At 45.7% G+C, this 26,770-nt stretch overlaps 1 protein-coding gene across 1 annotated transcript in view; it reads right to left on the bottom strand.

The window, feature by feature from the left end:
- LOC147725890 (long-chain-fatty-acid--CoA ligase ACSBG2-like) overlaps positions 1–26,770 on the bottom strand; it is a 282,463-nt gene that overhangs the window by 219,937 nt on the left and 35,756 nt on the right. Inside the window, exons 2-3 of the mRNA XM_086960032.1 lie at positions 3,360–3,548; positions 230–513 (exon numbers count right to left, since the gene is read on the bottom strand). Coding sequence (XP_086816158.1) covers positions 230–513; positions 3,360–3,504 — 429 coding nt within the window. The 5' untranslated portion in view covers positions 3,505–3,548. The remainder of the gene's footprint in view (positions 1–229; positions 514–3,359; positions 3,549–26,770) is intronic.

Genomic DNA, 26,770 nt, shown 5'->3' with positions numbered 1-26,770 from the left:
TCAGGTGCATGCTACATGAAACTGCAAGTAAATGAATAAAATAAACAGTTCATACAAAAATATTGGAGTGTGTAGCTAATTACATTTGTAATATTTGTCAGCATCAAACAGTTGTCCTTCATTAACTGCCCTATTATGCTTAGATACCGTTTAGCCACCAGAAACCTCCTCCTGCCTCATTCAGACAGCATGTGGACGTTTCCTCTCTGTGAAAGTTGCTAGGACTCACCTTCAGGAAGCTCTTGGCTGCTGCCCGGCATGCCTTGTAGAACTGGAGATATGTGGTAGTTTTCCACTGTCCGTCTTCCTTCACGGCCATCGCTGGGCGGTTTCCAAAGCGCTGGACCGCGTCCCATAACAACTGGTGTGTGGTGACCGGTGGCTCAGAGGCTGGTCCTGTCTCTTCCATACGCAGCTTCACTGCTCTGTCCCTGGTAGTTGTCCAGAAGCGGTCGGCTGGGGCCAGCAATATGTGGCCATTGGGCTCCCCAAAGACATATTGATGCTTCGGTGCTGTTGGAATAATATGGAAAATTTGAATTTGGAGAGTAATTTACAGACATATCTCTGCTAATCATGTAATGGCAACAATGATTGTTTTATTCCATCCAGTAGGTACTTTTCCAAGACTTCAAGGAGCACAACATACAATTGACACTCTGCGATAGCGATAGCGTGGGGCAAATCTTGCTGGGTCTGCCTGTTGTTACTGCCTGCCTTGATCTCCGCGGCACCTACTCTATCTGGTGCCAAGCTTTGGGGGCATTCGCTGCTGGTCTCCCCTGCTGCCACTGCCTGCCCTGACCGTGCGGCCGCCGAGGGGGGAGACTACAACTCCCAGGAGTCCCTGCAGCCGGACGCCGCCTACGCCCACTTTGCGCCCGGTGGCGCTCAAAAGAACGGCAGAGCCCCCGCGTCGCGGGACGCGCGGGCAACGCCGGGAGAAGCCCGGGACAAGGGCAGGACCGTCTTAGGCCATCAGAGGCCGGAAAAGTCCGGGCAGGGCCACCCCCCTAATGTCTGCAATAAACTGGTTTTGGCAATTTGAAAGGTACTGACTTGGTTTAAGTGTGTAAACTTCGTACCCTGCACTTTATTTACCCTTGAGTTGTGGATAGATTATTGGCCCCACTGTAAAATGACACGGAGGCGGGCAAACAAACCTCTGTTGGACAAGACGTGCAACACCATAGACACATTCTTAGTAAAAGCCGTTAGTGCTTTATCAGAAGAGATCAACCGCACGGAGAGACGTTTGTCCTTAGGGTCCAGCACTGTGCTCGGTGATAAGAACAGTAAGGAACTAATCTTTCCCAACGAAGAAAGAGTAATTATTTATGAGACACCCCTTATTGTAAGAGATTGTTCTGGTTATGCTGAGGGTATGAAGGACATTGTAGATGAGCCCTCCCGTATTTCTAATACACCCACATTATCTGTACTTACCACTTCCCCCAATGCTTCTCCCACCCCTCCACCTAAAATCATTGGGCAGAAAAAAAAAACAACCGGACAGGGTAATTCTAAGGCTAAGAAAGATAAGAGATATACTACACGGGGGAGCATAGCAAATACATATAAAAACCCAGCCTCAGAAACTACGCTGAATACAACATCCATGAAAGCTATTTTTGATAAATTAATTGTATTACTTAGGCCACTTCATGATAGAATAGACAACATAGCCAAGGAAGTCCATAAACTAAACGGATGCCTTGAGAAAATTTATGCAAAGATTGAGAAGAGCAATCTGAGGGAAGATACTAGTAGGGAGGATTTTACCCTGGCTATTGATATTGATAGTGGTAGCAATCTCACGAATCCTAATGCAATTAATCACCACAAGGAGAAGATATCTATAGGGGACTCAAATCATAGTGAGGCGTCAAAGGAAAATTCGAAGCAGAATAGAGTTAAATATGCTACTGTTCCTAATTCCGGAAAGGACCAAAGGGAGAATCTAACTGCAGGGGCCAGCAATGCCCCGACAATAGACATTAATAGAGCAGGTAATACAGATTTTATACCCTCCAAAACATATAAAGCACCTCTATCTATCGATTTACCCCCTGAATGTGGGGCCTATGTGGCAGTTTTAGTGAATGTGCCTAAGTTAGGGAAGGATCAGTGGGAAAATCATGCGGCACTCAAAAACAAAACATTACACTGGCTGTCCAATAACTGTTTTTCCGTTGTCGGGGGCTAACCAGATATTGTTAACGCAACAGGTGGGATGGATTGGTCCTCTTAAGAAAAAGTTTGAGGGAGACTGTATCATTATCAACTTTAAGTCCCCGGGCTGGGCGAGGAATACCTTAGCGAATGCTCCATCACCGTCCCCCCGGGAGTATAATACGACTCCCTTGCCATTAGCATACTTCTATAGGCACCTAATGTTGAGTGGGAATCAGGACAGCCCAACCCATAACACTAATTCTATTAATCAGGCACCATTATTAACGAAACCACCACCCTGCATAAATGTCCCTTTATACAACAGATATCAGGCATTGACCTCTTTGGAAGAGAATGACTCACTCCTGTTAGTCGACGGAACAGTGCAAAAATCCAACTTAATAGGGAATGAGGATGCCACAACTTTAGGAGCAGCACTAGATGTTGGGATGTCTTTTTCTACCCACTGTACAAGAAGCCCATAACAAGTCCTATTGTAATATGGCTGCAAATATATATAGTAAACTGCAGGATACAATTTTAGAGGGGCAGTCAGAAACCCGGATAATAGCAAAGGCTGTAATGCTAGAGCCTTTAACTAAGGAAAGCCTAAAGAATCTGCACCCAATGAGCAAGCCTGTCATAGTTGGTGTAAACGAAGGATATACAATTATGACATGGAATATAGCATGTCTTATTAGGAAATTAGATACGCCGTTCTGGAAAGACCTCATCACTTCAAACTATGATATAATCTGTTTGCAAGAGACCTGGCATAGAGACCCAATTTTTGTAGAGGGATATACGTCTAAATGGATTAATGCTACTGACTCCACGTCAGGAAGGGCCAAGGGTGGTCTTCTGATTCTCGTTTCTAATAAACTCGTGAAATGTAAAATTAAAAGTTGTACAACAATAAATCACCACTGCCAGCTAATGAGGCTCCAATTTCATAAGGGTAAAGATTTGCTTCTAGTTAATTATTATAACAACATTTTTATTAGTAATAGGGGGGGCGCAATTCATAATTGTCACAGTGAGTCCAGGACCCACGTCTGGGCATACATGGCGCACTTAGGGCGAGAAAGCAAAAGACACACAATTGATAAACAGAAAGCAGAACAAATCAAAACATTCACCCCCAGTCAAGAAATCTGTGTTAAATCCATCATTCTTTTACTCACCATGCGACCCCAGTTTAGACCTGGCCATATGCAAATCAGTCTTGACCCTGTGCTTCATGGTAAAAGTCCAGCCCGAACTGCCAAGCCAGGCCCTCCCTGGACCGGAAAAAAGCATCTTAGGACCGGTTTTGGTTGCACAAGTCATGCCCTTGACCTTTGTCTATTCATCTTGCTTTTCAGTATCCGTGCCTGGAACAAAAGAGATTAAATCACCACAAGAATATAGACACCAAGAAGCCGGCAAGCAACCAAAGTATTCACAAACAGATCTAGTGGCATCATCAAAGAACCACAATTCAGAGCCACTATCCAGAAGAAAAGGCAAAACTCATTACTTGTCACACGGAGGGTCTCCCAGATCAGGTATCAGTGGGTGGGATAATTCTCTTCTCTGTGTCCTTAATAGAATTGAAACTTTCTGTTTTGATATCTATGAAACTGTTCATTCTATGTCAGGACCAGAGGCTTGGATCATGTTAGTTTAAAGCTTACTTACCACCAGATGAACCATATCCAAAATTAGTTTAAAGTAGAACCTTTTAGAATCTGAAAACCAATCAGCTGCGTTCATATTATCCTCGTAGAGTGAGTACCAAAGATCATGAGATCAAGTCCAGCCTCCTGCATGACCCATCGCTCCCACGGTGCTATAGTGGGAGATGTAACAGCTTTATGAGGTTTCCTGGGAAGAATGTGGCCCCTCGGAGGCCTAAACTCCACTGACATTGCCTCGTAGGCTTTCAAACATTGCAACACACAAAGCTTAGGAGAAACAAAGAAATCTGGGTACTCTACAACCCTAGTCTTACATTTAATATGCTTATTAATCCTAAAAGAGACTCCAATGGGAGAACATCTGTCCTATGATATCTAAGGCTCGAACATCAGAAACCCATCTGAATGACATCAAACAGAGAAGCATTGCCAGCTTCACTGAACAAATCTATTAGGTTACCGGGGCAAAGAGAGGTTAGGCACACTATCAACATCCTAAGTGGCAAACATCTTGGTTCCGGTGGGAGAGATAACAATATTCCCCAGAGTAATCGACACAGAAATGGATGCTCCCCCACCAGAGAGGGTCTCCATAGGGACATACTCTGCTGATATTGCAGAATGGATAGTATTGATAAAACAATAGGCCAAGCCATGCTGGGCCAGAGAAGTAAAACAATTCAGGATCTGAAATTCCTGTGCACCCACAGGATCACAACTCCGCTGCTCACACCAATGACACCACCTCACCCAAGCGGACCTTTATCGCTTGACTGTGCTGTCAGACCAGGCCTTGGAGAAGATGTCTTCAGCTTGAGACACAAGGCCTGGGATCAACCATTTAATCCTGTAACTCCAGCACCGTTTGATTCTGAGGCTGATCCAGACTGATTAGAAGATTTGAAAATAGGGGGAGTTAGATTGGAAAATCCCAAGAAAGCTCCAGAAAACTGGATACAAGACTTGTGACTTCCAAAGTGGGGCAATCAGGACCAATTCTGCATGTTGCTGTCTGATCTGAGCCGAAACTCTGGTGATCGCAAAGGGATAGATACATTTTATTGCATGATTAATAACAATCTTACAATTAGAACAGTCTTTAAAAACACACCAATTAAAATTTTACAACAAATAAATCTAAAATTCCTAATAATCTCAAAATAATTTTCTTAAAAGGTCCCGGAAAATAATTTATAAACATTACATCAGTCCATCATTTTCCTAAAGCTTAATATGGATAGTAACAATTAATATTTAATTACTTGTATGCAAATGCATTTATATTGTACGAAATGTATCCATAATTATTTTAAACTTTCATATTTACTGGGCTCACCTCAAAAGCATCCTCTTTCTTTTTTGCAAGTATCAAAAATTTAGTTAAATTGGCGTTCATTTTAATATCCGTTGGTCTAAAACAAACTACATTAGCATGTCTACATGTACGAATACCTCTGTCAATGAAGCAGTTTTTCAGACATCGTTTTTTTCCCGCCATCATTACTGCAAATTTACAGACTAAATGAATAATACTTTCAACCCATAGCTTGCATAGTCTGTAGGGAGTCGGCATAGATGGTCTCTGCCAAGGCATTGAATGTTTTAAGCCTGGTAAGTTGCAAATCTTTCTTTCATAAATATGTTTTTGGTTTGTACTGACCATGGTATTTTGTAAATACGGTTGTACCTTAAGACTTGTATATTCCTGCACCAACATCCATGCATGAGATCGCTTAATAAACAGTCTTTCAAAAGGGATAGATGTTTTACTGATTTATAAATTATTTTCTTAAAACTTTGTGCAGTTAAGGACATTTGACAGTTCTTCTGCAGATATTTATAGAAAGAAAATGTTTCATTCTGTTGCATCTCTTGCCACAGTAGAACGCACATTGGATTATTAATATTTGTTTTGATTTGTTTCCAAGTCTTAACATACTGACCCATTCTTGCACGTTGTTGATTGCAGAAGCCAAATTGCAGCCTGATCTAGGCAGGCAATACATTCGGTGGAAGTCGAAACAAGTTTTTGTGATAGCATTATTTAGTAATGTAGAATCCAAACCACAAAGAATTTCACTTCCATAAGTAAGGCTAGGGAGCAATTTCGCTTTTATTACTTTTAATATTAGGTTATAAGTTGGACCTCCCAAGGAGCTGTAAAGTAAGCGAAAGGCCCCTTGTAAACTTTTGGCTCTTTTCTTCATCTCTGTTTTATTGTATGAAAAAGGTCCATTCTCATCAAAATGTATCCCAAGATATTTATAGCATTGAACTTTTTCTAGCTCGTGCTTTTGGAGGTACCATTTATATTAACTGCACTTCAGTTTCTTGCTGCTGACTTCCATTACTTCTGTTTTTGTTTCATTTATTGTCATTTTATTCTCAATTGAATACATCGATGTTTTGTTTATTAATCACTGCAGCCCTATCCTTGTTTGACTTAGCAGGACAACGTCATCTGCATATAATAAATTCGATATTTGTTTCTCTGCCAGCTTTGGTGAGTCTTCCAAGTCATTGTTCATTGCAGGTGTAAAATCAGATAAAAATAAATTAAATAGATACAGAGCTAAAACACACCCTTGCTTTAAGCCTTGAGTTGTATTAATTTTCCTAGAAAGTCGGACTCTTGTCCAAGTCTCAGTATATAACAATTGAATTGCATTCAAAAGGCAGGGACTAATACCATAATGATCCAATGTCCTCCATAAAATGTGCCTATCCACACAGTCAAAGGCAGCTTTAAAATCGACCAAATAAAAATATAGTGATTGTTTTCATTAATATTCCCAGTGTTAAAATATTCGGTGCCATCCCTTGACCTTGTACAAAACCTGATTGGTTTGGCGGAATTAAATGCTTGTCATTTGCTCAGTCAATTAACTCTTTGAGGAGAATTGATGCAAAAAGTTTAGCTTCAATATCTTGGAGCGTGATTAGTCTATAGTTGGCTGGGAGAGACCAATGCCAACTTTTATAAATAGGAGAAATTATAGATCCCTTCCAAGACTCTGGGACTGATCTTTATTGCAGAGTGTTATTAAATACTGGTGTTAAATAGGTCGACCAATATAATGCTTTCTCCTTATAAAACTCCGCTGGAATCCCATTTGGGCCGGGGGTATCTTTATAAGTTTGTATACCTGATTTTCCGGTATCATTATTGTAAAAGTATTCTTTTCTTCTCCTACTCCATTTATACTCCAATTAGTGGAGTTCATAACCATGTCTGGATAGGTTTCAAGTGCATATCTAAAAACGTAAACCATTCCCATTCAGTTACTGTTGAAGAAGTAGATTTCCTACGACCTCTATTCAATTTGTTAACTAAAACCCAGAAGTCTCTTGTATTACTCCTTTACAAGTATATAAAGCTTTAGTCCATAACAATTGTTTTACTTGCATTTTATCCTTCCAGATCGATTTCCTTACTTCTACATTCATCCTTTGAAATTTTTCTCTATGAATTTGATTACCTGGGTACTACTTTACCAATCTTAGGGTTCTATTACGTTCTTTTTTCTACTAAATGACATTCAGACGATATTTTAACCATTGAGCATGATGCTTTTTGTCTCCACTGTCCTTTATTACCATATTTTTGAGACTGACTGGAAATTAATTCCTTTATAATGAGGGACCATTTTTCAATAGTGTTAGAAATATCTCCTTCAAAGTAGGACTCCACAATTTTTTGTGCATTAGTTACGATTGAATCTTTGATGTTTTACGACCAATAAAGTTTCTTGTAAGTTACTGTTACTATTTCCCCCGGAAGTGTCATATAGTTTTCATATCTTAACCCATTTAAGTTTAACTCTATTATTTGCTGATCGTGGTCACTTCTTTCAGTTCCCTCTATCTGGTATGACAGAATTTTGTGAAATAAGTTCAACAATGCTATGGTGTAATCTATTCTGGACCTAAAATCACCTGCTTGATACGTCCATGCAGGTGGCGAGTCTTGCGGAAATTGCCCATTTAGCACCCTCTAATTCTTTTGCAAAAGTCTTACCAGTTTTTTCATTCTTTCGTTCCTTCAAATCCATTGTAAGTGAAAAGCTGGGGATTGACCATAAGTAATTCTGTTGTTGTATTTCAGCATCTCTAACATAAGGCCACAACATATTCATGTTAAAGTCACCAGTAATGATAATCTCGAGCTGGATGTCATTGTCCAATGCTGCATAATTATAATTATCAAACAGTTAGCCATTGTTCTTCGTGAACCGGTATCAGGGTGAATATATACGTTAATTATTACAAGAGATTTAATTATATTTTATTCCTTGTAACGTATTTTGACAATTAAACAATCTTTTAGACTTTGCACATCCATTTCACATTCCATATTTAGTTCAGTTGATATGAAAATAGCCAAACCCTCACAGGATCTGCCATAATTACTTGTTTCCTTGGCCAATGAATAGTAGCCCTTAAAACCATCTAACCTGAAAGGAATTAAAGCCCAAGTCTCTTGTAGAGAGATGATTTGAAAACAGCACAAGGAGGGTAATTGCTTGTTCTGCATCTTTGCTTGAACACCATTTATGTTCCAAGAACATATTCTAATCCTTTCATTCGTGATTGTTGACCCCCTTAAAGAAACATTGGTTGGAGTGTGTCAATCCTGACTGACATTATGTAGAGCTTCTGTTAGCCAACCCAATTTTACAGTATCTAATAAATCTCATTTATTCTCCTCTAATGATCTTAAGACATGCCCATTGGCCCTACCTATGGGATTGTTTAGCATTGAGTATTTCTTTTTATTATCTGTTCTTGTTTGCTTCTTGTTTTGTAATTTCAATGAAACAAAAGTGCTAGGATAGGAGGGTGGCAGGGATATAGTTAGTTTTTATTCCCCAACGCAGAACAAGATTACGTTCTTGTATAATAAGACTAGCAGCAGTAGATGTTGTCCAGGTTACTAATGTTGATTTTTGATTATTGTTATTGATTACGAGAGATTCAATTGATTCTATGTCAGTACATCTAATTTTCTCCAGTGTGTGGAATTTTAGTTTACGAACTGAACATCATCTGCGCCAGCTTGTCACCCACGTACAACATGCACGACCGCCATTTTAGGTATCATGGTCTCCCTGTCCACAATCAGTCGCCAGCGCGCCCCTCTCACCCAGCAAGCATCCTCCGCGCACCCTGGCTCCCCCTCCCTCCCCCTCATGGGCATAACCCTTCTGCATGACCCTGTCCTTGGGAGTCACGCCTGCGCCTGACCAGCATCTCCTCTCCTCCCATGAATGCCCCTCTGTTGATAAACCTTCCCTCCGCGCTCGATTGTCCACGCGGCATGAGTACCACTCCTTTGATGACCCCTTCCCCCGTGTCCATCTGTCCACACAGGTCCGAGGCCATCGCCTAAGCTGGGAGATATCATTTACTGCCCCTTATTGTATGAAGTCGACCTTCTTCAAAGGACCCTCTATTGATCAAGACCTCCCCACCCCCTGGGATATGATCAGGCGCACACATCCTAAGACTCGACGGAATACTCAGCTGCGCGATGACCCCCTCCTCTTATCAGCAGGTTAAGGACCTCTATTGTGGAGGTATATGGGGGTGGGATTGACACGAGGATTACGGGGATGTTTCTTTTCTTACTTCACAATGTTCTGATTGTAATAAAGAAAGGTCACATGCCATAAACCAGTGTATAAGAGGCCAGGCCTCCGAGAGGCTGTTAGAGCACCTCGAGACGATACCTTGTTGTCCGATCTGATGTGTTCTGCTCCGTCAGAATAAAACTTCTGTTTCCTGCCTTCTGGTCTCCGGCGCCTGCCTCATTGCTTGGTAATTGAATGGTACAAAGGCGGTTAGGGCCGGGCAAATCTTGAAAAAAGGTCATAGCCCTACCCTTTTTTACAATTGGCGTCCCAAAGCGTGGGGCCCATCAGCGACACGTGGATCCAGTGGGAGAGGTCCCGACGACAGAGTGAACGACTGCAACGATCGGGAGAGCTCGTGTCCGATAGACCCTCGTCTGACAGCCGATCATCCGACCTTCACTAGTTCCAAACAGACCTCTCTCGAGTGATCTACGGTCCTGACTGGGAACCATCAGGAGTGCCACGAACATCACGAAGAAGAGAGGACGATCGGGCGCTGGATTCAGAAGACAGGAAACCGTCCATGCGGTCCGGGTAAGGTCGTGTAAACACGACAAACTGAGAAATGATTGTTTGGTTTGGATAATACTAGTATTACGCTTTGTTGATACCTCTGGAGATTCACCGTCTGCAAACGGAGAAAACAACAGGCTCTCTCTTTGCAAGCAGTGAAGGATAGGTAACGCAGACTTTTGTCCCCATTGTAATCCGTCGTGCCTATCTTCCTCCCCCACTGTTTTCCCGGACTGTCGTTCGTGGATTATTGTCTGGAGATTCTTTGTCTGCAAACAGGGAAGAACAAGGTCTCTCTTTGCAGGTAGAGAAAGAGTGGGTACGCAAACCTTTTTCGTACCCACTTATTCTCCCCACTGATTGTTTGATTGACCGAACATTGATTGTCCGGTATTGGTTCTTTTGAGGTATTCACGGCCTACAAACAACGTAGAATAGAAATATTCTGTCTAGTCTTTGTCCGCCATGATAAGATAGGTAGTGCAGACCTTTGTCCCCGTTGTAACCCGTCATGCCTATCTTCTCCCCACTGATTGGTAGCCTGTACAGCCCGGACCGCTTATTAGAGATGAACCATCCAGCTCCACTGGAGGGCACCCCTAATAAGGACATGTTCACTAAGCATGGACTAGTTGCTATAGCTTATACTAAGTTATGGCATAAATATACAAAGAAGAACCCTGAAAGTCAGTGGCCACTGATAGGTTCCTTTGATGATCATAAAATAAAAGCATTAGAAATAGCGCTCCAGAAAAATAAGACTACGCCCACTATGCTCGACAGTATCGGCATGTGGCGCAAAGAAACGGAGCAACGAAAGAAAAGAGAAGAAGCAAAAATAGGGAAAGAATTACGAAAGGCAGCCCACCTAGCCGCTAAGCAACTAGAAGAAGAAATAAAAGAAAGAAAGGAAGCCACACAAAACCAAGAATTAGGGTCGACAGGTCAATGTCCTGTTAGGACCCCCTCTACGCTCTACCCTGAATTGCCCTCCAAACAGCGGGCGAACGATGAGTTACTACTAGGTCCCCCAATCATCTACATGCCCCCTCCGTATGCCCCCTGCCAACAACACCCGCAGGCCCTAAGTGCAAACGAGAACGACCTTAGCGCTAGTGCACCGGCCCTCACGGCCTCCGCACCAGCCACATTAACAACATCGTCAGACGACCCCGAGGCTAGCAAACAACCACCAGCCAGACCAAATAGGTTGAGCAAAGATGAGCGGGATGGGATCGACAAAATAGCAAAGACATTAGTAGAACGAAGGGAGAGCGAAGAATACACAATGAACATATATAATTCACATGCCGACAGCCACAGGCGGCATTTCATTTAGCGATTCAGCTACCACACTCTGAACGCATATGAAGATAGGTATCAAAGTAAGGGCCCCGCTAAACTAACAACGCTGTATAGAAAGATTGATGTTGGAGATGGGACTGAATGTGAGGCGACGAAGCTCTTCATGCAGATGCTTGAGGTCTTCCGCCACCTCACGGAACAAAAACCAGAAACCAAGGTTACAGTCCCTGAAACGACCTCAGTAGAAGTAACCAATACTATGATGCCCATCAGAGAGGCGGCCCCTTACTGGATCCCGCCACGTGGCCAGGGAACAAGCGATGATATTAATCATGCAGATGCAAAAGGGAGGGTTGTGTACAATTGGGTTTACCAACCATGGGACCGACAAGATATCCTAACCTTTAAACAAACCCTGCCCGATTTAAGAAAGAACCCGACAGCATTCTATACCGAATTAGGCACAGCCTTGGGTTCGACGATAATGACTTTAGCGGACATTGACTTGTTCTTCGGGTTATGCCTGCCAGCTGACGTGTGGAAGCAAATCCGAAAGGCTGACCACGCGGATCTGTTTGGACATACCTGGGACCAACTCGGTAAACTAGATAGACAGCGAGAGCCTGGAAGGAAACCAGTAAAGGACATACTAGAACTCCCAGACAAATTAGTTCAGAAGTTAAAGACACTGATCCCAGAGAAAAAGGTAGATTGGTCGATAGTGACGGCCTGTCGTCAGAAACCCCAGGAAGATGTGTCAGAATACTTCTCCCGATTCGAGACAGTGTTCTCCGACTACAGTGGCCAAGACATGACCACCGCAACCGGACAGCACCTGTTCGTACAAAATTATGTAAAGGGCCTATCACAAGAAGTCTCCCAAAAACTGCAGACGAGTGAGAGTAGTTGGGGGGCCTCCAAACCCGCAGCTATCCTCCAGATGGCTCAGTATTACGAGCACCAAAAGAATGAGAATGATAGGGCGTCCGAGAAAAAGAAGAAAGATTTAAAGGAAAGGGTGATGATAGCCCAGATACAGGGTATAGCGGTAGGACGGGAACACCAAAGGGGGAACTACCAATCGACCACCCCCGGAAATCTACCCCCTAAAGATCACACCCCAACACCCCACACTGGGCGTAGAGACATTAGCAATGACCAATGCGCCTTCTGCAAAGGGTTCGGCCATTGGAAATCCCAGTGTCCGGTTCTGCTAGAGATGAATAGAAATAGGGACTCCAGGGATGTGGCAGGTGGTCCGAGAAATAGAGTGCAAGGACGAGGGCACACCAACGACACCAACAATGACAGGTAAGGAGACTGAACACATTTGACCGCCCCCGACAGAACCAATATCAACTGTCCGATGGTGAGAATGCCCCCGACTTTGCATAGGACTGCCAGGGGCAAGGGAGGGATCCAGTCGAGCTCTGTGTTGACCAGCAAGGTCCTTATGTCACCGCTAAGGTCCTAGGTACAGAGTCCCCATTTTTGGTAGACACCGGGGCGACACGTAGTGTGTTATCGAAACGACTGATTCCAAGGGCACCCTTGTCTGGCTCACACATTACGTCGATAGGTTTCGATGGAACGCCCTCCACTAATCCCCTGTCCATACCTATCACCTTCGACCTAGAAAACAACACCACTGACGCGACATTTCTGCTCTCCTCCAACTCCCCTGACGCCATTATGGGCATTGACTTACTGAAACATTTTCGAGCTACCATTAGGTGTTCCCCAGATGGAATCCGAGTCATTCTGTACGACAATCCAGACATACCCAAATACTGCCCTGCACGGCACATATGCTCCGCAACTGATGCTGACCTGTCCATGCTCGATACCCTGCCTCCGTACCTATGGGCCAAGAATGACTCTGATGTGGGACGAATGATGATCGATCCTATTCACATAACTGTAAGACAGGACGCTATGCTCCCGAAACTCCCACAGTATCGGATATCGCCCGAGGGCGAGAAGGCACTGGTAGCGATCATTCAGTCTCTGGTAGATGCGGGAGTGGTTGAAGAAGTGGTTAGCAACGTCTGCAACAGCCCAATCCTACCTATTGTTAAGAAGCAAGGTGAAGGAGATGAGAAAGCGTACCGCTTCATCATCGACTTGCGAGAGATTAACAAAGTGGTTGTACCCCAATACCCCGTAGTCTCCGACATCACCACCATCCTGACCCTCATCCCGTCCACTGCCACCACCTTCACTGTTATCGACCTTAAGAATGCGTTTTTCTCTATCCCCATCCATCCAGACAGCCGTTATCTCTTCGGCTTCACTTTAAAATCCCGCTCGTACCGATTTTGTAGAGCTCCCCAGGGGTACACTGAAAGTCCCAGCATTTACAGCCAGGCCCTCAAAAGACAGCTGGATGCCTTCCAGCTACCAGATGGAGTGGTGTTGATCCAATATGTCGATGACATCCTTTTGGCGGCCGACACCGCCCCACTTGCAACAACAACCACTGTCCAACTCCTACAATTTCTTGCAGAAAATGGCCATAAAGTCTCCAAAAAGAAGTTACAGTTCTGTCAGCCACAAGTGACTTACCTAGGCCATCTCCTGTCCAAAGAAGGGAGAAAACTTACACCCGACCGGATCCAAACTATCCTAGACACCCCCGTCCCAAAAACACAAAAGCAAGTCCGCTCTTTGGTTGGCCTAACCTCTTTTTGCAGACAGTGGTTACCTAACTTCAGCCTCATTGTAAAACCCCCTACTTGCCCTATTAACCAAAGACGCCTCCTTCCCGCTCCCTTGGACCCCTGAGTGTCAAGCATCCTTTAAGGAATTGCGAGATGCCCTCTGTTCAGCGCCTGTCCTAGGAACCCCGGATTACTCCAAACCCTTCTCCCTCTTCACCCACGAAAGGGAGGGGTGTGCATTGTCTGTCCTAACTCAATCAATTGGTCCTAAGCAGCGCCCTTGTGCCTACTTCTCCGCCACTCTTGATCCTGTAGCCAGAGCTTTACCTGCCTGCCTTCGAGCAGTAGCTGCCGCTGCTGTCTCTATCCGTCAGAGTGAGGGAATCGTACTTTCAAACTCCCTCACCGTGTTAGTACCCCATGCAGTCGACACCCTTCTGAACCAAACCAAGACTCAACATTTGACTAGCGCACGACTGACAGGGTACGAATTGACGCTACTTGCACCCCACATCACACTAAAGAGATGCACGACTTTGAATCCTGCCACATTACTGCCCCTGCCTGAAAATGACCCCGACGTTCCTCCCATACACGACTGTGTGACCCTCACGGACGAACAAACTAGGAGTAGAATTGACCTCCGAGACACTGCTTTCACTGACCCCGATGGAGAGCTATGGGTAGACGGCTCATGCATCAAACTCCCAGATGGCACCACTTCAGCTGCCTATGCAGTAACGACAGCCCGAACAGTAGTTGAAACAGCCTGCATCACACAACGATCTGCCCAGGCAGCAGAGCTGATAGCCCTCACACGAGCATGCATCATAGCCACAGGGACCACCGCGAACCTATATACAGACAGCCAGTATGCCTTCGGGGTGGTCCACCATTTTGGACTCCTGTAGAGGGAGAGGGGATTCCTGACGTCCCACGGCACCCCAATCCTCCACGGAGATCTAGTCTCCGCCCTGATTGAAGCGGTTCTCCTCCCCAAACGATTAGCGGTGATCAAATGTCAGGCACACAAAAGGGTGACAGACTTAGTCGGACAAGGGAATGCACTGGCCGACATCACTGCACGAACCACAGCTGAGAATAGGACGGTGACACGTATGTATGTGACCAGGTCACAAGCAGAGAAATGGAGTGACGCAAGGGTAATGATCAGAGACATCCAGTCGGCCAGCACCCCTCACGAACTGACTAAGTGGGCAGGGGTGGGTTTGAAGGACGATGAGGGCTGCTGGCGAACGAAGGATGCAAACAAATGGTTGCTGCCCGACTCATATCTGATCCCCATACTGACGATGGCACATTCCCCCGCACACATAGGATCTGCACCCATGATCGAACTCATTTCCAAAGTCTGGCACAACGACAAAATCCCCGACTCAGCCAGACGCCTAGTCCAGCAGTGCCTTATCTGTCTGCAACACAACCCCGGGAAAGGAACTGTGGTACCCCGGGGAGGATTTGGGACCCCCAATCACCCCTTTGAGGTCCTTCAGATGGACTACATCCAACTAGAGAGATGCCAAAGCTTGAAGTATGTACTAGTCATCGTATGTGCCTTCAGCAAATGGGTAGAGGCCTATCCAACCCGTGACAACACTGCCATGACTACTGCCAAAGTACTACTGAAAGAATTCTTTCCTCGCTATGGCCTTTGTCGAATTTTATGGAGCGACAATGGCCCCCACTTCATAGCTGAGGTTATCCAATTAATCTTAAAGGGGTTGGGGGTGAAGCAAAGGTTTCATGCGGTCTTCCACCCCCAATCCGCCGGTCTGGTGGAACGCCATAATGCCACACTGAAGTTGAAATTGTCAAAAATAGTGGCAACCACCGGACTTAAATGGCCAGATGCTCTCCCTTTGGCCCTGCTATCGATGCGCTCCACTCCCACCAAGCACCATTTGACCCCCTACGAGGTTGTATTCTGGCAACCGATGAACCTCTGGACTGCTCCCAAACCAACCTCCATTCATGACGTCCCGGACGTCCTACTATCTGATTATTTGTGCAAGTTAACTAAAACGTTGTCTGTCATTCATCAACAGGTGCAGCAGGCCATCCCCGATGCTTCCAGGGGCCCCGGCCACGACATCCAACCGGGAGATTTCGTTCTAATACGAAATTTCCAACGAACCAAGAGTCTGGAACCCCGGTGGACGGGCCCCTGGCAGGTGCTGATTACCACACGGACGGCGCTTCGAGTGGAGGGGAAGAGGCACTGGCTGCACGCACATCACTGCCAGAAAGTATCTGCAAACCTGGCCACGACAGAAAGCGTCAGCACCCAAGAAGAGCTCCTGAACAAAGACCGACCAATATTGAACTGTTATCCCGATACTGAGGCACTCGAACTTGCAAAATTCTCTGATCCCACTGTGCCATCCAGAGAAGGGTATTTCCTGCGTCGAAAGGAGGGAGCTTCGGCTAAGTAGGCCACGGACTAAGTTGAATCTCAGAACGGTGACCTAAGCACAACCAAGGGTTGCCGGGAGAGAAGCTAAACGAAGTCTGTGGTTCTGCCCGCTACCGAACCCCTTGAAGGTGATGGAAGCGCCAGATAAGAAGATGATGGAAGCGCCAGATAAGAAGATGATGGAAGCAACAGGAAATACCCACTATAGAAACCCAAAGACTGACAAGTTGCACAAATCAAAGACAATCGCCCTCTTCATTGTCTTCCTCTTCTGCCTCCTCCTCATGACCTCCTTCTGGATTCTGGAGGAAAGCACACCGGCTCATGAGGCATTGCTACCTACTGCACAACCGACACCCCTGAAAGAGCATCACCTAATCTCTCTGTCGCCTCAGCTCCGAGAAAGGCGCAGGGAATTCTGGAACAATTCCTTCGTGCAACTGTTGCACCAACACAACCTTGCTGCAAATGCTACGAACTGCTGGATCTGCGGGTTGCTCCCGCATGCCACTGGACACTCCATCCCCTTCATCCCTTCTCCTTTCTCAGTTCACGGCTCTTGCCTCGCCTGGTTGATCCTCATGCAAGAGAGCCACAAGGACAACGCCACCTCCAGCCAGACAGTGTCGCACTTCTACTCTGGTTTCTGGCTGAACAAAACCGGAAAGACCTCTGCTGCCCTGTGTCCTGCGCTCACGGGCGCCACCTTCCTCAAAGACATTCCAGCCAAAGAACGAGTCGAAGTACAGGTGCTCCACAATCCAGCCAGAACCACCTTCTCTCATCTGCAAAAACAAACTACCGCCACTCTGACTGTGGCTCTGTCTGTTATCAATGTCACAGGTCTTGTGTGTCTCGAAGGCCATGGAACACAGCTGGTGGGTCACAGTTCCTGCCGAATCACCAGAACATTGGACTCAGTTGACCCCCCTTCCTTTGTTGCTTCTCCAAATATGTACTTTGTGTGTGGCACCAAAGCTTACACTTGGCTCCCGAAAGGTTGGAAGGGCATCTGTTACATTGCCTTCGTTCTTCCACCCACATATGTGGCCCCTGCCAACCATCACCGGCAGAGGCGTGCAGATGAAATTGGACAAGCCGACTCCACTGGAGCACAGTTCCTAGATGCAGCAAAGGGACTTGTCCCTATGTGGGGCCCAATGGCAAACAGCCGCGCTATCCGACACCTGACCCAGGCAGTAGAAACAACGATCAACATCACGGCTGGCATCCTCGCTAACAACACGGCGGAGCTTCAGGCGGTCCGCCTTGTGACCCTTCAAGACCGCCTTGTTCTAGACGTGGTCCTAGCCGACCGAGGAGGAGCATGCCGCATCATCGGATCTAGCTGCTGCACCTACGTGCCAGATAATTCGCCTTCAGTCTACAAAGCCATTGAACACCTCCACAGACTTTCCTCAGAGGTTCACCAAGAGCAGGAAGGATGGTCGCTTGGGAGCTGGTTTTGGGACACTTTGAGGAACTGGGGTTGGAGGTTGTTTTCCTTCATACTGATACCTGTAGTGATATTATGTGGGTGTTGCTTGGGTATTCAATGTCTACCCTCCTTGTGCAGCTTCGTTTCTAACTGTATGTGCCCAAAGACTTTGGACTTCCGAACTGAGCACATGAGTCCCCTCTACGAAGTAGAAATACGTGGCCTTATGGGGATAAATCCGAACTGACAAGTTGGCGAGACATGTTAAAAGGGAGGACTGTGGAATTTTAGTTTACGAACTGAACATCATCTGCGCCAGCTTGTCACCCACGTACAACATGCACGACCGCCATTTTAGGTATCATGGTCTCCCTGTCCACAATCAGTCGCCAGCGCGCCCCTCTCACCCAGCAAGCATCCTCCGCGCACCCTGGCTCCCCCTCCCTCCCCCTCATGGGCATAACCCTTCTGCATGACCCTGTCCTTGGGAGTCACGCCTGCGCCTGACCAGCATCTCCTCTCCTCCCATGAATGCCCCTCTGTTGATAAACCTTCCCTCCGCGCTCGATTGTCCACGCGGCATGAGTACCACTCCTTTGATGACCCCTTCCCCCGTGTCCATCTGTCCACACAGGTCCGAGGCCATCGCCTAAGCCGGGAGATATCATTTACTGCCCCTTATTGTATGAAGTCGACCTTCTTCAAAGGACCCTCTATTGATCAAGACCTCCCCACCCCCTGGGATATGATCAGGCGCACACATCCTAAGACTCGACGGAATACTCAGCTGCGCGATGACCCCCTCCTCTTATCAGCAGGTTAAGGACCTCTATTGTGGAGGTATATGGGGGTGGGATTGACACGAGGATTACGGGGATGTTTCTTTCCTTACTTCACAATGTTCTGATTGTAATAAAGAAAGGTCACATGCCATAAACCAGTGTATAAGAGACCAGGCCTCCGAGAGGCTGTTAGAGCACCTCGAGACGATACCTTGTTGTCCGATCTGCTGTGTTCTGCTCCGTCGGAATAAAACTTCTGTTTCCTGCCTTCTGGTCTCCGGCGCCTGCCTCATTGCTTGGTAATTGAATGGTACAAAGGCGGTTAGCGCCGGGCAAATCTTGAAAAAAGGTCATAGCCCTACCCTTTTTTACAAGTGAAGGTACTGCATTACACAATTTTAATATGTTTCCACGGTTCGCGATATCGTTATTAGCCCTAGATTTATATTCCGGCATAAAAATTACCTGCATTGCTCCCTCTTTTTGATCAGGATTGTTTAGTTTATTTTGTTGCAAGCCATTTTCTCCTTTTTCTTGAGCGTGCTCAGTTAACTTCCCATTGTGATTACTAACAGCTTGAGGCCAAGATTGTTGGTGTTTATGTAACTGCTTTCTCTCAATTCCCATGTATTGTGGTAATTTAATATCCCTCCAGTTTTCTTACAAATCTCTATTCACTTCAGCCTCTCTAGTGATCTCACTCTTTGCTCTTTTCGTTTCCAATCGTGGTAGCTTACTTTTTACCTGTTCTTTACTTTCCTCCACTTGCGGCATTCCTGACGGCTAATTGTTTTCATTATCTACCTGTTTTGTACTATCAGTTTACTTATTTAAGCTTTTATTTTTTAGAACTGTTTGTTGGTAACATTTCTTTGACTTCTGTTTCACAATTTAATATTTGTTCTTGGTTATGTTCACTATTCCGTCTCACTACATCCATGGCAATTGTATTTCTTATACTTTTAGAGACTTTATTTCTCCCTTTCCTTTGTTTTTTTCTCTGTCTTTTGGATAGATGAACTTCTGGTACTACGTTTATCGATGTTGATTGTGACAAGCATAGGTTTTTCACTTCTTGATCATTCATTTTATCAACTGTTCTTTCTTTAACAACAATATTGTCTTTAAATTTCATCATATCTTTAAAGGAGCTATCATTCTGGATGGCTTGAATTCCAACATTAAATACATTTCCTTTTACACCGTCAATTATTGTTTTCAAAACATCAAGAATGGTGGCCAGTTTGTTAATTAGTGGGGCACAACTACACTCTGCATACGTAGATATTGGTTGGGTTTGTGCCCTTATTATTAAATTGTTTAATGCTGAGTTATTCTGTTCTATTCCGGCTACAGAGGATGCCATAGCACTCAAGAGATCTATTTGCACCTTCATTTCGTTGGACTGACATGTTAAAGCTTCCAAAGTTAATTGCGAGGTTTTAAAGAATAGATCCCAAATTGCTCCCAAGTTACAACTTCCTGCTACTTGAATTCCTGGGCTATGGTATTGCCAGTTTATAGATGATTGGTCCTTACACCCTTCTTTTACAGGCCCTTGGTGTTCATGGCCCTCGTCACGTAAATTAATAAATTGAAGCCTACTATTCAGAGCATCTTTTTGATACGGAGTGCTCCAACGCTGAAGAATTTCTGGGTTATTATTATATTCATCCATATTAATTCGAGACCTATTATTTTGTTTAAAATTCTCCTGGTCCAACTTTTGGACAGTATTTGTTGTAGACAGATTAAGACCCGGTTTAGGTAGGGTATTGTCCTCCCTTATATTTTTAACCCCATCAGTTACTTTGTTTGGAGATTCTTGCTCGAGTTCATTTGTTTGAACCAGGTTAAGTGGGTCCCCTACACCATTAGCTTTTCTGATTTTTACTTGCACTTCAATTGGCATTGGCAGCCTGGTTGATATTAGTTGTTGAGTATCTCCCGTCATTTGACTTGTGCAGTTTGGAAACCCTTGTTGCAAATGACCAGTAAGAGGAATAGTTAACATCTCTAAATCCGTTGTTTGATCCCACTGGTTGCCTAAGTCCTTAGTTGAATTTGACCTTTGCTGAACTTCCACATCCAACTCAGGCTGTCCGGGTTCTATTTCTCCTTGCTTAGGGGATGGTATATTTGTTCCACCCAATGGCTTAATTGGGGTTTGGAGACCACATGAGTTAGTTAGCATTGTTAGCATGGCACCAGTTGGATCTTTCATAAGTCACATTTTGATGGCGACTTTTCCGGTTTCCCAAACATATAGACCTTGGATGATTTAAGAGACTGGATGTCACCTGCTGGTTTTATTTTGAATTTGTATAATATTGATGTTTGTTGTAATTGTTTTCTTTTTAATGGGAGGGAAAGGTTTCCGCTCCTTTCCCGACCTCATAATACACACTTTACAAGGTGAAGGCGTCTTTCCACTTTAGAGAGTCAAGCAGGCAAGTGAAGAGACCAACACGTGCTTTAGTGGAAATTGGAGAGACAAAGGAATATTGAATAATATAAAGCATACTACCAATTGTAGAAATGTGCGACTGTTTGTGGCGGTAATGGCAGAAAGTGTACAATGGCAAGTGACTCCACAGACCAAGCGAGGGTCCACATTTACAGCGGGTACCCTTGCTCACTGATGGCGTCCACCCACCGCTGAAACACGCCACAGCACAAGCCACAGTCTTTCAGCAGCTGGCAGAAGCAGTGCCGGCACTTCACAGAACCGCCTGATCACTGCTGACTCACTGCTGCTTCAATGCTGGCTCAATGAGGGTTCCCTGTCAGCAGCGGCACTCACCGTTATTGACTACACCCTTATCCGGGAAGATCAAAGTGCCACCATACACCCGCTGAAGACCACTGAAGACCGCGACACCTGGCAACAACGGGAATGCGGTACTGCTGGGAGACAATAATATCGGCACTCCACACAGCACTTCACCCGGTTCCAATGACTTCCACTGAGAACCGCTCTCAAGTAGTTCAAGGCTCAATACGCACCCCTGCCTGGTTCGGCAAGATTCTACAGAGATGATCTACTCGCTACTCCGGACAATTTCGCAGTAGCCGCCGCTTCAAACGCTTTCACAGCTTTAGCCGTCTCCACCCCCGCGGCCTTCCCTGCAGTTACAAACATAACCCGAAACCGTGGGCTCAGGTGACTACTCTCCTGTGTTACAGCAAGTTACGGAGGTTGCGGTGCTGACAAAAGATCAAAGAAATCCACCTCGGCAGGACGTCACTGCTTCCTCTGGGATTTGAGAAGGTCGAAAATGTTAGTGTTGAAGAGGGCTGAGGGCGGAGGGCAGCGAGCTCCTTCCCTGCTGCAGCTTCGACAACACTGACCGCGGTCTCTCTGACTGAATTCTGTCCACAAAGGGGGGCAAACACATATGCTTGTTCCTTTCCCCAGTCTTGCAGAAACACATCCATTGCTGTCACCAATGGATTTGGCCTCAAGCTGAAGAACTGGGGTAAGTCATGATTCAACCTGAAGGTAAAAAGATCCACCATAAAAGGACCCCATCATTCCTGGAGCAAAAACCTCCAGTTGAAGCTTTCACAAACTGGCATCCCAAAAATATGGAGACTGATAGTCCGTTACCTGTTTCTCCTGATCGGGAAGATACTCTGCTGTCACAGATGTGTGATGGTCAAGGCAAAACTGTCAAATATTTGTTGCTAGATCTGACAGGACTTTATGCCTGGTCCAACACGGGACAGCAACGGATCCTGGGAGAAGCTCCAGATTGTTGATGTGTAACGCCTGCTCCTACGGAGACCATGAACCTCCTGTGGAAAACACTCAACACCGAGCACCCCATCCTGATCTGCGTCTATGGGAGACAGCCACCATTGGATTTCCTCCTGCGCTTCATCGGATGAGACAACTGAGTGAGAATAGGCGACAACTTGTTGCAGATGCACAGCCTTCAGTCTCAGCAATGCCCAATAATGTAATAGGCCCGGAAATATTGCCTGTATAGATACAGATAGGAGCCCCACCAAGAGAGCCATCTGCCTAAAGGAAACCTTATGCCTGGCCACAGGTCTGCAAAGCTCATTAAGGACCTTGCCTATGTTCCTCGAAAGAAGGCTCAAAGACGCTTCAATGTCATTTATGAGAAACCACAGGATGGTCGCACTGCGAGACAAAATCAGAATAGTAGTGTTTATCACAAAACTCAGGCTTTCCAGCAGATTGACCACCAACTGCAATTGTATGGCCAATGGCCAATTAGTGAGGATGCTGTGCCATGAGAAGCCTATTGTCTAGATATACAATAAGGCAAATCCCTTGTACTTACAGATACTCCACAAAGCACCAAGGAGTGTAGGAGAGACCGAAAGGCAGAGGTGTGAGTTGCAATGTTTTCTGATGCCAGAAGAACTGTAGAAACCTCCAGTGAGGGGGAAAAATCTGAATGGCCAGGTATGAATCCTTCAAATCCAGAGGGACCATCCAGTCCGTGGGCACAAGACATGCCGAACTAGATGAATCCCCTCCATTTTGAAATGCCGGTAAACCAACCACTCGGCTCCGGTCTGCCTTATCAACCAAGAACATGTTGCTTATGAATCCCTGTGGCTGAGGAGAGGTAGGACAAATAGCCCCTTTGTCCAGGAGTGATGCAACATCTGTGTCCACCAGCTCTACCTCACACTGAGATAACTGAATAGGTCCGGGCCGTGCCTGCTGGCATGGGTACCCGCAGAACTCTATGTGGAAACCCTGTACCATCTGCAAGACCCATGCATTGCTTGTGAGCGTTCCTCAAACATGGAACAAATTAGCCAACTGGCCACCGACCTTTAAGAGGGAAGAGGTAGACACACTTGCCAGAGCTAGAGGCAGTGTTGGTCCCGCTGAAACCTCTGCATTGGACCTGCCTGCCAAAATTCGGATAGAAGTTGTCATAGAGGGCCTGATCTTGGCACAACCGGCACCAGGTGCTTGCCCTCCGTAGTACTGAGAAGGTGACTGGCCATTTTGGTTGCTCCCACCTCGAATGGCCTCACGGAAAACCTGTGAGGAGAAAACCCTTTTAATAGAGGAATGGGCCTTGTCAAGAGATGTGAACTTTTTTTACAAATCTTCCCAGTTTTTTTTTAAAAACTGCTGTACAAATAGCCCTCTTTGTGCCTCTACCCCTGCTTCAGATCGCGCGGCTAGGGCGACTGACTCCGGAATCTGGGGATCACGGTTCGATCTCCGGGGCGGGCGGCAGATTAGCCCAGCACCATGTGACTCTGGGCAATAGCTTGCTTAATCTTCCCAACGGCCCCCAGCGCCTAGAGACCCTTACGGGTGATTGTGCGCTTTACAAATGTGGATTATTATTATTTATTATTATTATTCCAAGTGCCCCAGCTTAAGATGCACTTTGATCAAGAATGAGCATCTCCATTTGATAGACAGCGCACAGTTGGTGTTGCCAAAAAAAATTACTGCGTGCTGTGCCCAACCAGAGAGACCTTACGGGGACATGAGAGAGCCCCAAGCCTTTCCATCCTCTGCCATGTCAAATATCATGATCATGGGGCTGACGGCATCCAGGAGCTTATCCTGGCATGCCCACCAGGACCTTTCAATAATTTCTTTAGGGTCCTTAATGAACTTGGCCAGGAATGTGGCCATCCTGGAATCCAACTTCAGGGTCGAAGCTACTTTCCCCTCTAATTGATCTGAAATCCCTTTTCCAGATCTTAGCTTTCGTTGGATGAGCCTTCCTCATCGATACCTCCAAGTTAATATAGAGGAGAATACAGTGGTGGTCTGACCACAAGGGGTAATGTATTCCAGTGTGATGGACTGCCCTTTCGTGATAATAAGGTCTAGAGTTTCACCTTTGCTGTGGGTAGGTTGGTCACAGAGCTACGACAGTTCATGATCATTCAACAAGTCCTTCAGGCAAGTTACCGCTTGGTCATTAGGGTTAGACTAGTGGAGATTGAAATCTCCCAGAAAGATTTGGGAAATGTCTGAGTCAACATTACGCAAGATGATCTCCATTAGTTGTTCAGTGAAGGGGAGGTTGTCTCCCGGAGGGTGATGAAAGGTGTGAAGTTTGCGTCCCAGCCGGTAGTTACTTGAGATGTTGAGACAAAGATATTCACAGGCAAATGGCGAAGAGGACTCCATGTGGGAAATCAAGAGTGTGTTCCTATGAATACAGGTTAGGCCCCCTCTGAGCTTCCCAACTCTGTCTAGCCTCATTATGTCATGAGTTGGAGGTACAAGGAGGTCTAAAATAGGAGTGCAGGCTGGATTTAGGCAGGATTCAGTAAGGATGATAATGTCTAGATCATTGTGTTGAATTAGGCCAAAGATGTTGGAGGCGTGTTTGTTGGCTGACCTGCAATTGAGTAGTACACATTTCAGTCGAGGTAGATTTGATGCTTCCCCGAAGGGAAGGGGGTGTGGGGCTTCCTATGATCAACCAACATTTTCAGGCATTGAACCTCAGGTACATAGTAAAGTAGAACCGCCCCCCTCTTTGAAAAACAGTGGAACTTTATGGACCATTCTGTGGCAGGGGCAAACATATGACGAGAGGTCTGGCTTCACCGTAAACACAGGGCATGGGGGCTATATTCCTCACCTGTTACATCCTCAACCATGAAGGTGTGGGATGCAGTGGCAGGTAAGAATGGCTGGGCTACTTTTCCACCTTCAATGTCCCAGATAGTGGACAATCCGGGTTTTTATAGGGCGGACATGACCCAATTAGGGTATCAGAGTGCTTCACAATTCCATAGCCTTAAACCTTTGAGAGCAGGTTTGACCCGACCTCTTAGCAAAATTACAAGCGTAAATATTCAATTTGAATGTGAGACATTTGTGTATACAAAAAATACATTCATATCCTAAAGATTACTAGAGATTGACTTGTATTGTAATAGTTTGTGACCTAGATAATATCCTAACAGTGCCTGGTCTGCTGGTATTATGGGAGGACTTTTCCCATAATAAAGGTTTTAGCTTCTTTTTTGAAAACTGAAATGGACGCGATTCTTCTAATGTTCAGGGGAGCAAGTTCCAAATTCTTGGTGCAGCACCAGAGAACGCTCTATCATTAGTTCTCTTCTTCCAGAAGAGTGCAGGTTTCAGTTGAAGATCTCCAGTGCTCCGAGAAAATCTGCTGCCTCCAGATAATGTGATTTTCTGGGATAGGTATAGTGGTATTTTGTAGTTTATCACTTTTGTGTGATACATGCTTGCTTCGTAAGGTAGCCACGCTTTCAGATGTGTAGTGATGTCATCAAACTTTCTAGGGCCTTTTGTGAGTCTTGTGGCTGCATTCAGACAAGCTTTTAGCAGGGCAGTTGAAAACTTGGGTAGTCCTGATAAAGTTGTGCATCCGTACTCAATCCTCGAGATCGCTAAAGTCTGGACTGCCGTTTTGAGGTCTGATGCTGCTATGAATGGTTTCAGTTTTCTAAAATAGCTCAAATGGAAGGAGACATTTTTGTCATCGTGTTGATGTGGGTTTGCATGTTCAGGTTCTTATCTAGTTTAATTCCAAGAGACTTGGTTGAGTCCACTAGACAGGGGGGCGTGGCCAACTGCCATAGAAAATGGTAGCTCTCTAGCGTGGCTCCGGCGTCTTCTATCCCCTAAATATCTCCTCAAATATCCAGCCATAGGAGGTGATTCACTACAAAGGAGTCAGCGCAATCGACGAGGAGTGATTTACGTGGGCCCAATTACTTTTTGCACTTCTACAGTGATCGCAGTGGCCTGGTGGCCTGGGGAGGTGTTCTCCAGTAACTGGGCCCCCAGATGCATGACAGTGAGCACAGTAGACCTTTTTAGCCCGGTGACAGAGCGTGCGGACGGCGCCTGGCAAGGACCCTGATCGACTGGCCATGAGAGCAGAGACAATCGGAGAGTTCCGGTTGGAGGTAAGGCATGATCGACTGTCGGTTCGGGCAGAATGCTGGCTTCCCCTCCCTGTGTTCGTGAGTATGGCAGGAAAACCGGCAATTAGATCGGATCCCATGACTATGGTTGCGTCCACTAGAATCCGAGTATAGTTCAGAGCAGTGATCAACTTGGGTCATTCCATTATCCTCACTGAGCTTTTCTGGAAGGAAATCAGAAGGAGTTCTGTTTTATGTCAGTTAAGCTTGAGATGATTATTA

The sequence above is a fragment of the Lissotriton vulgaris genome, chromosome 3_1 (genome assembly GCF_964263255.1).
Source record: "Lissotriton vulgaris chromosome 3_1, aLisVul1.2, whole genome shotgun sequence".
Lineage (NCBI taxonomy): Eukaryota > Metazoa > Chordata > Amphibia > Caudata > Salamandridae > Lissotriton > Lissotriton vulgaris.
This window is presented reverse-complemented; position numbering and strand designations above follow the sequence as displayed.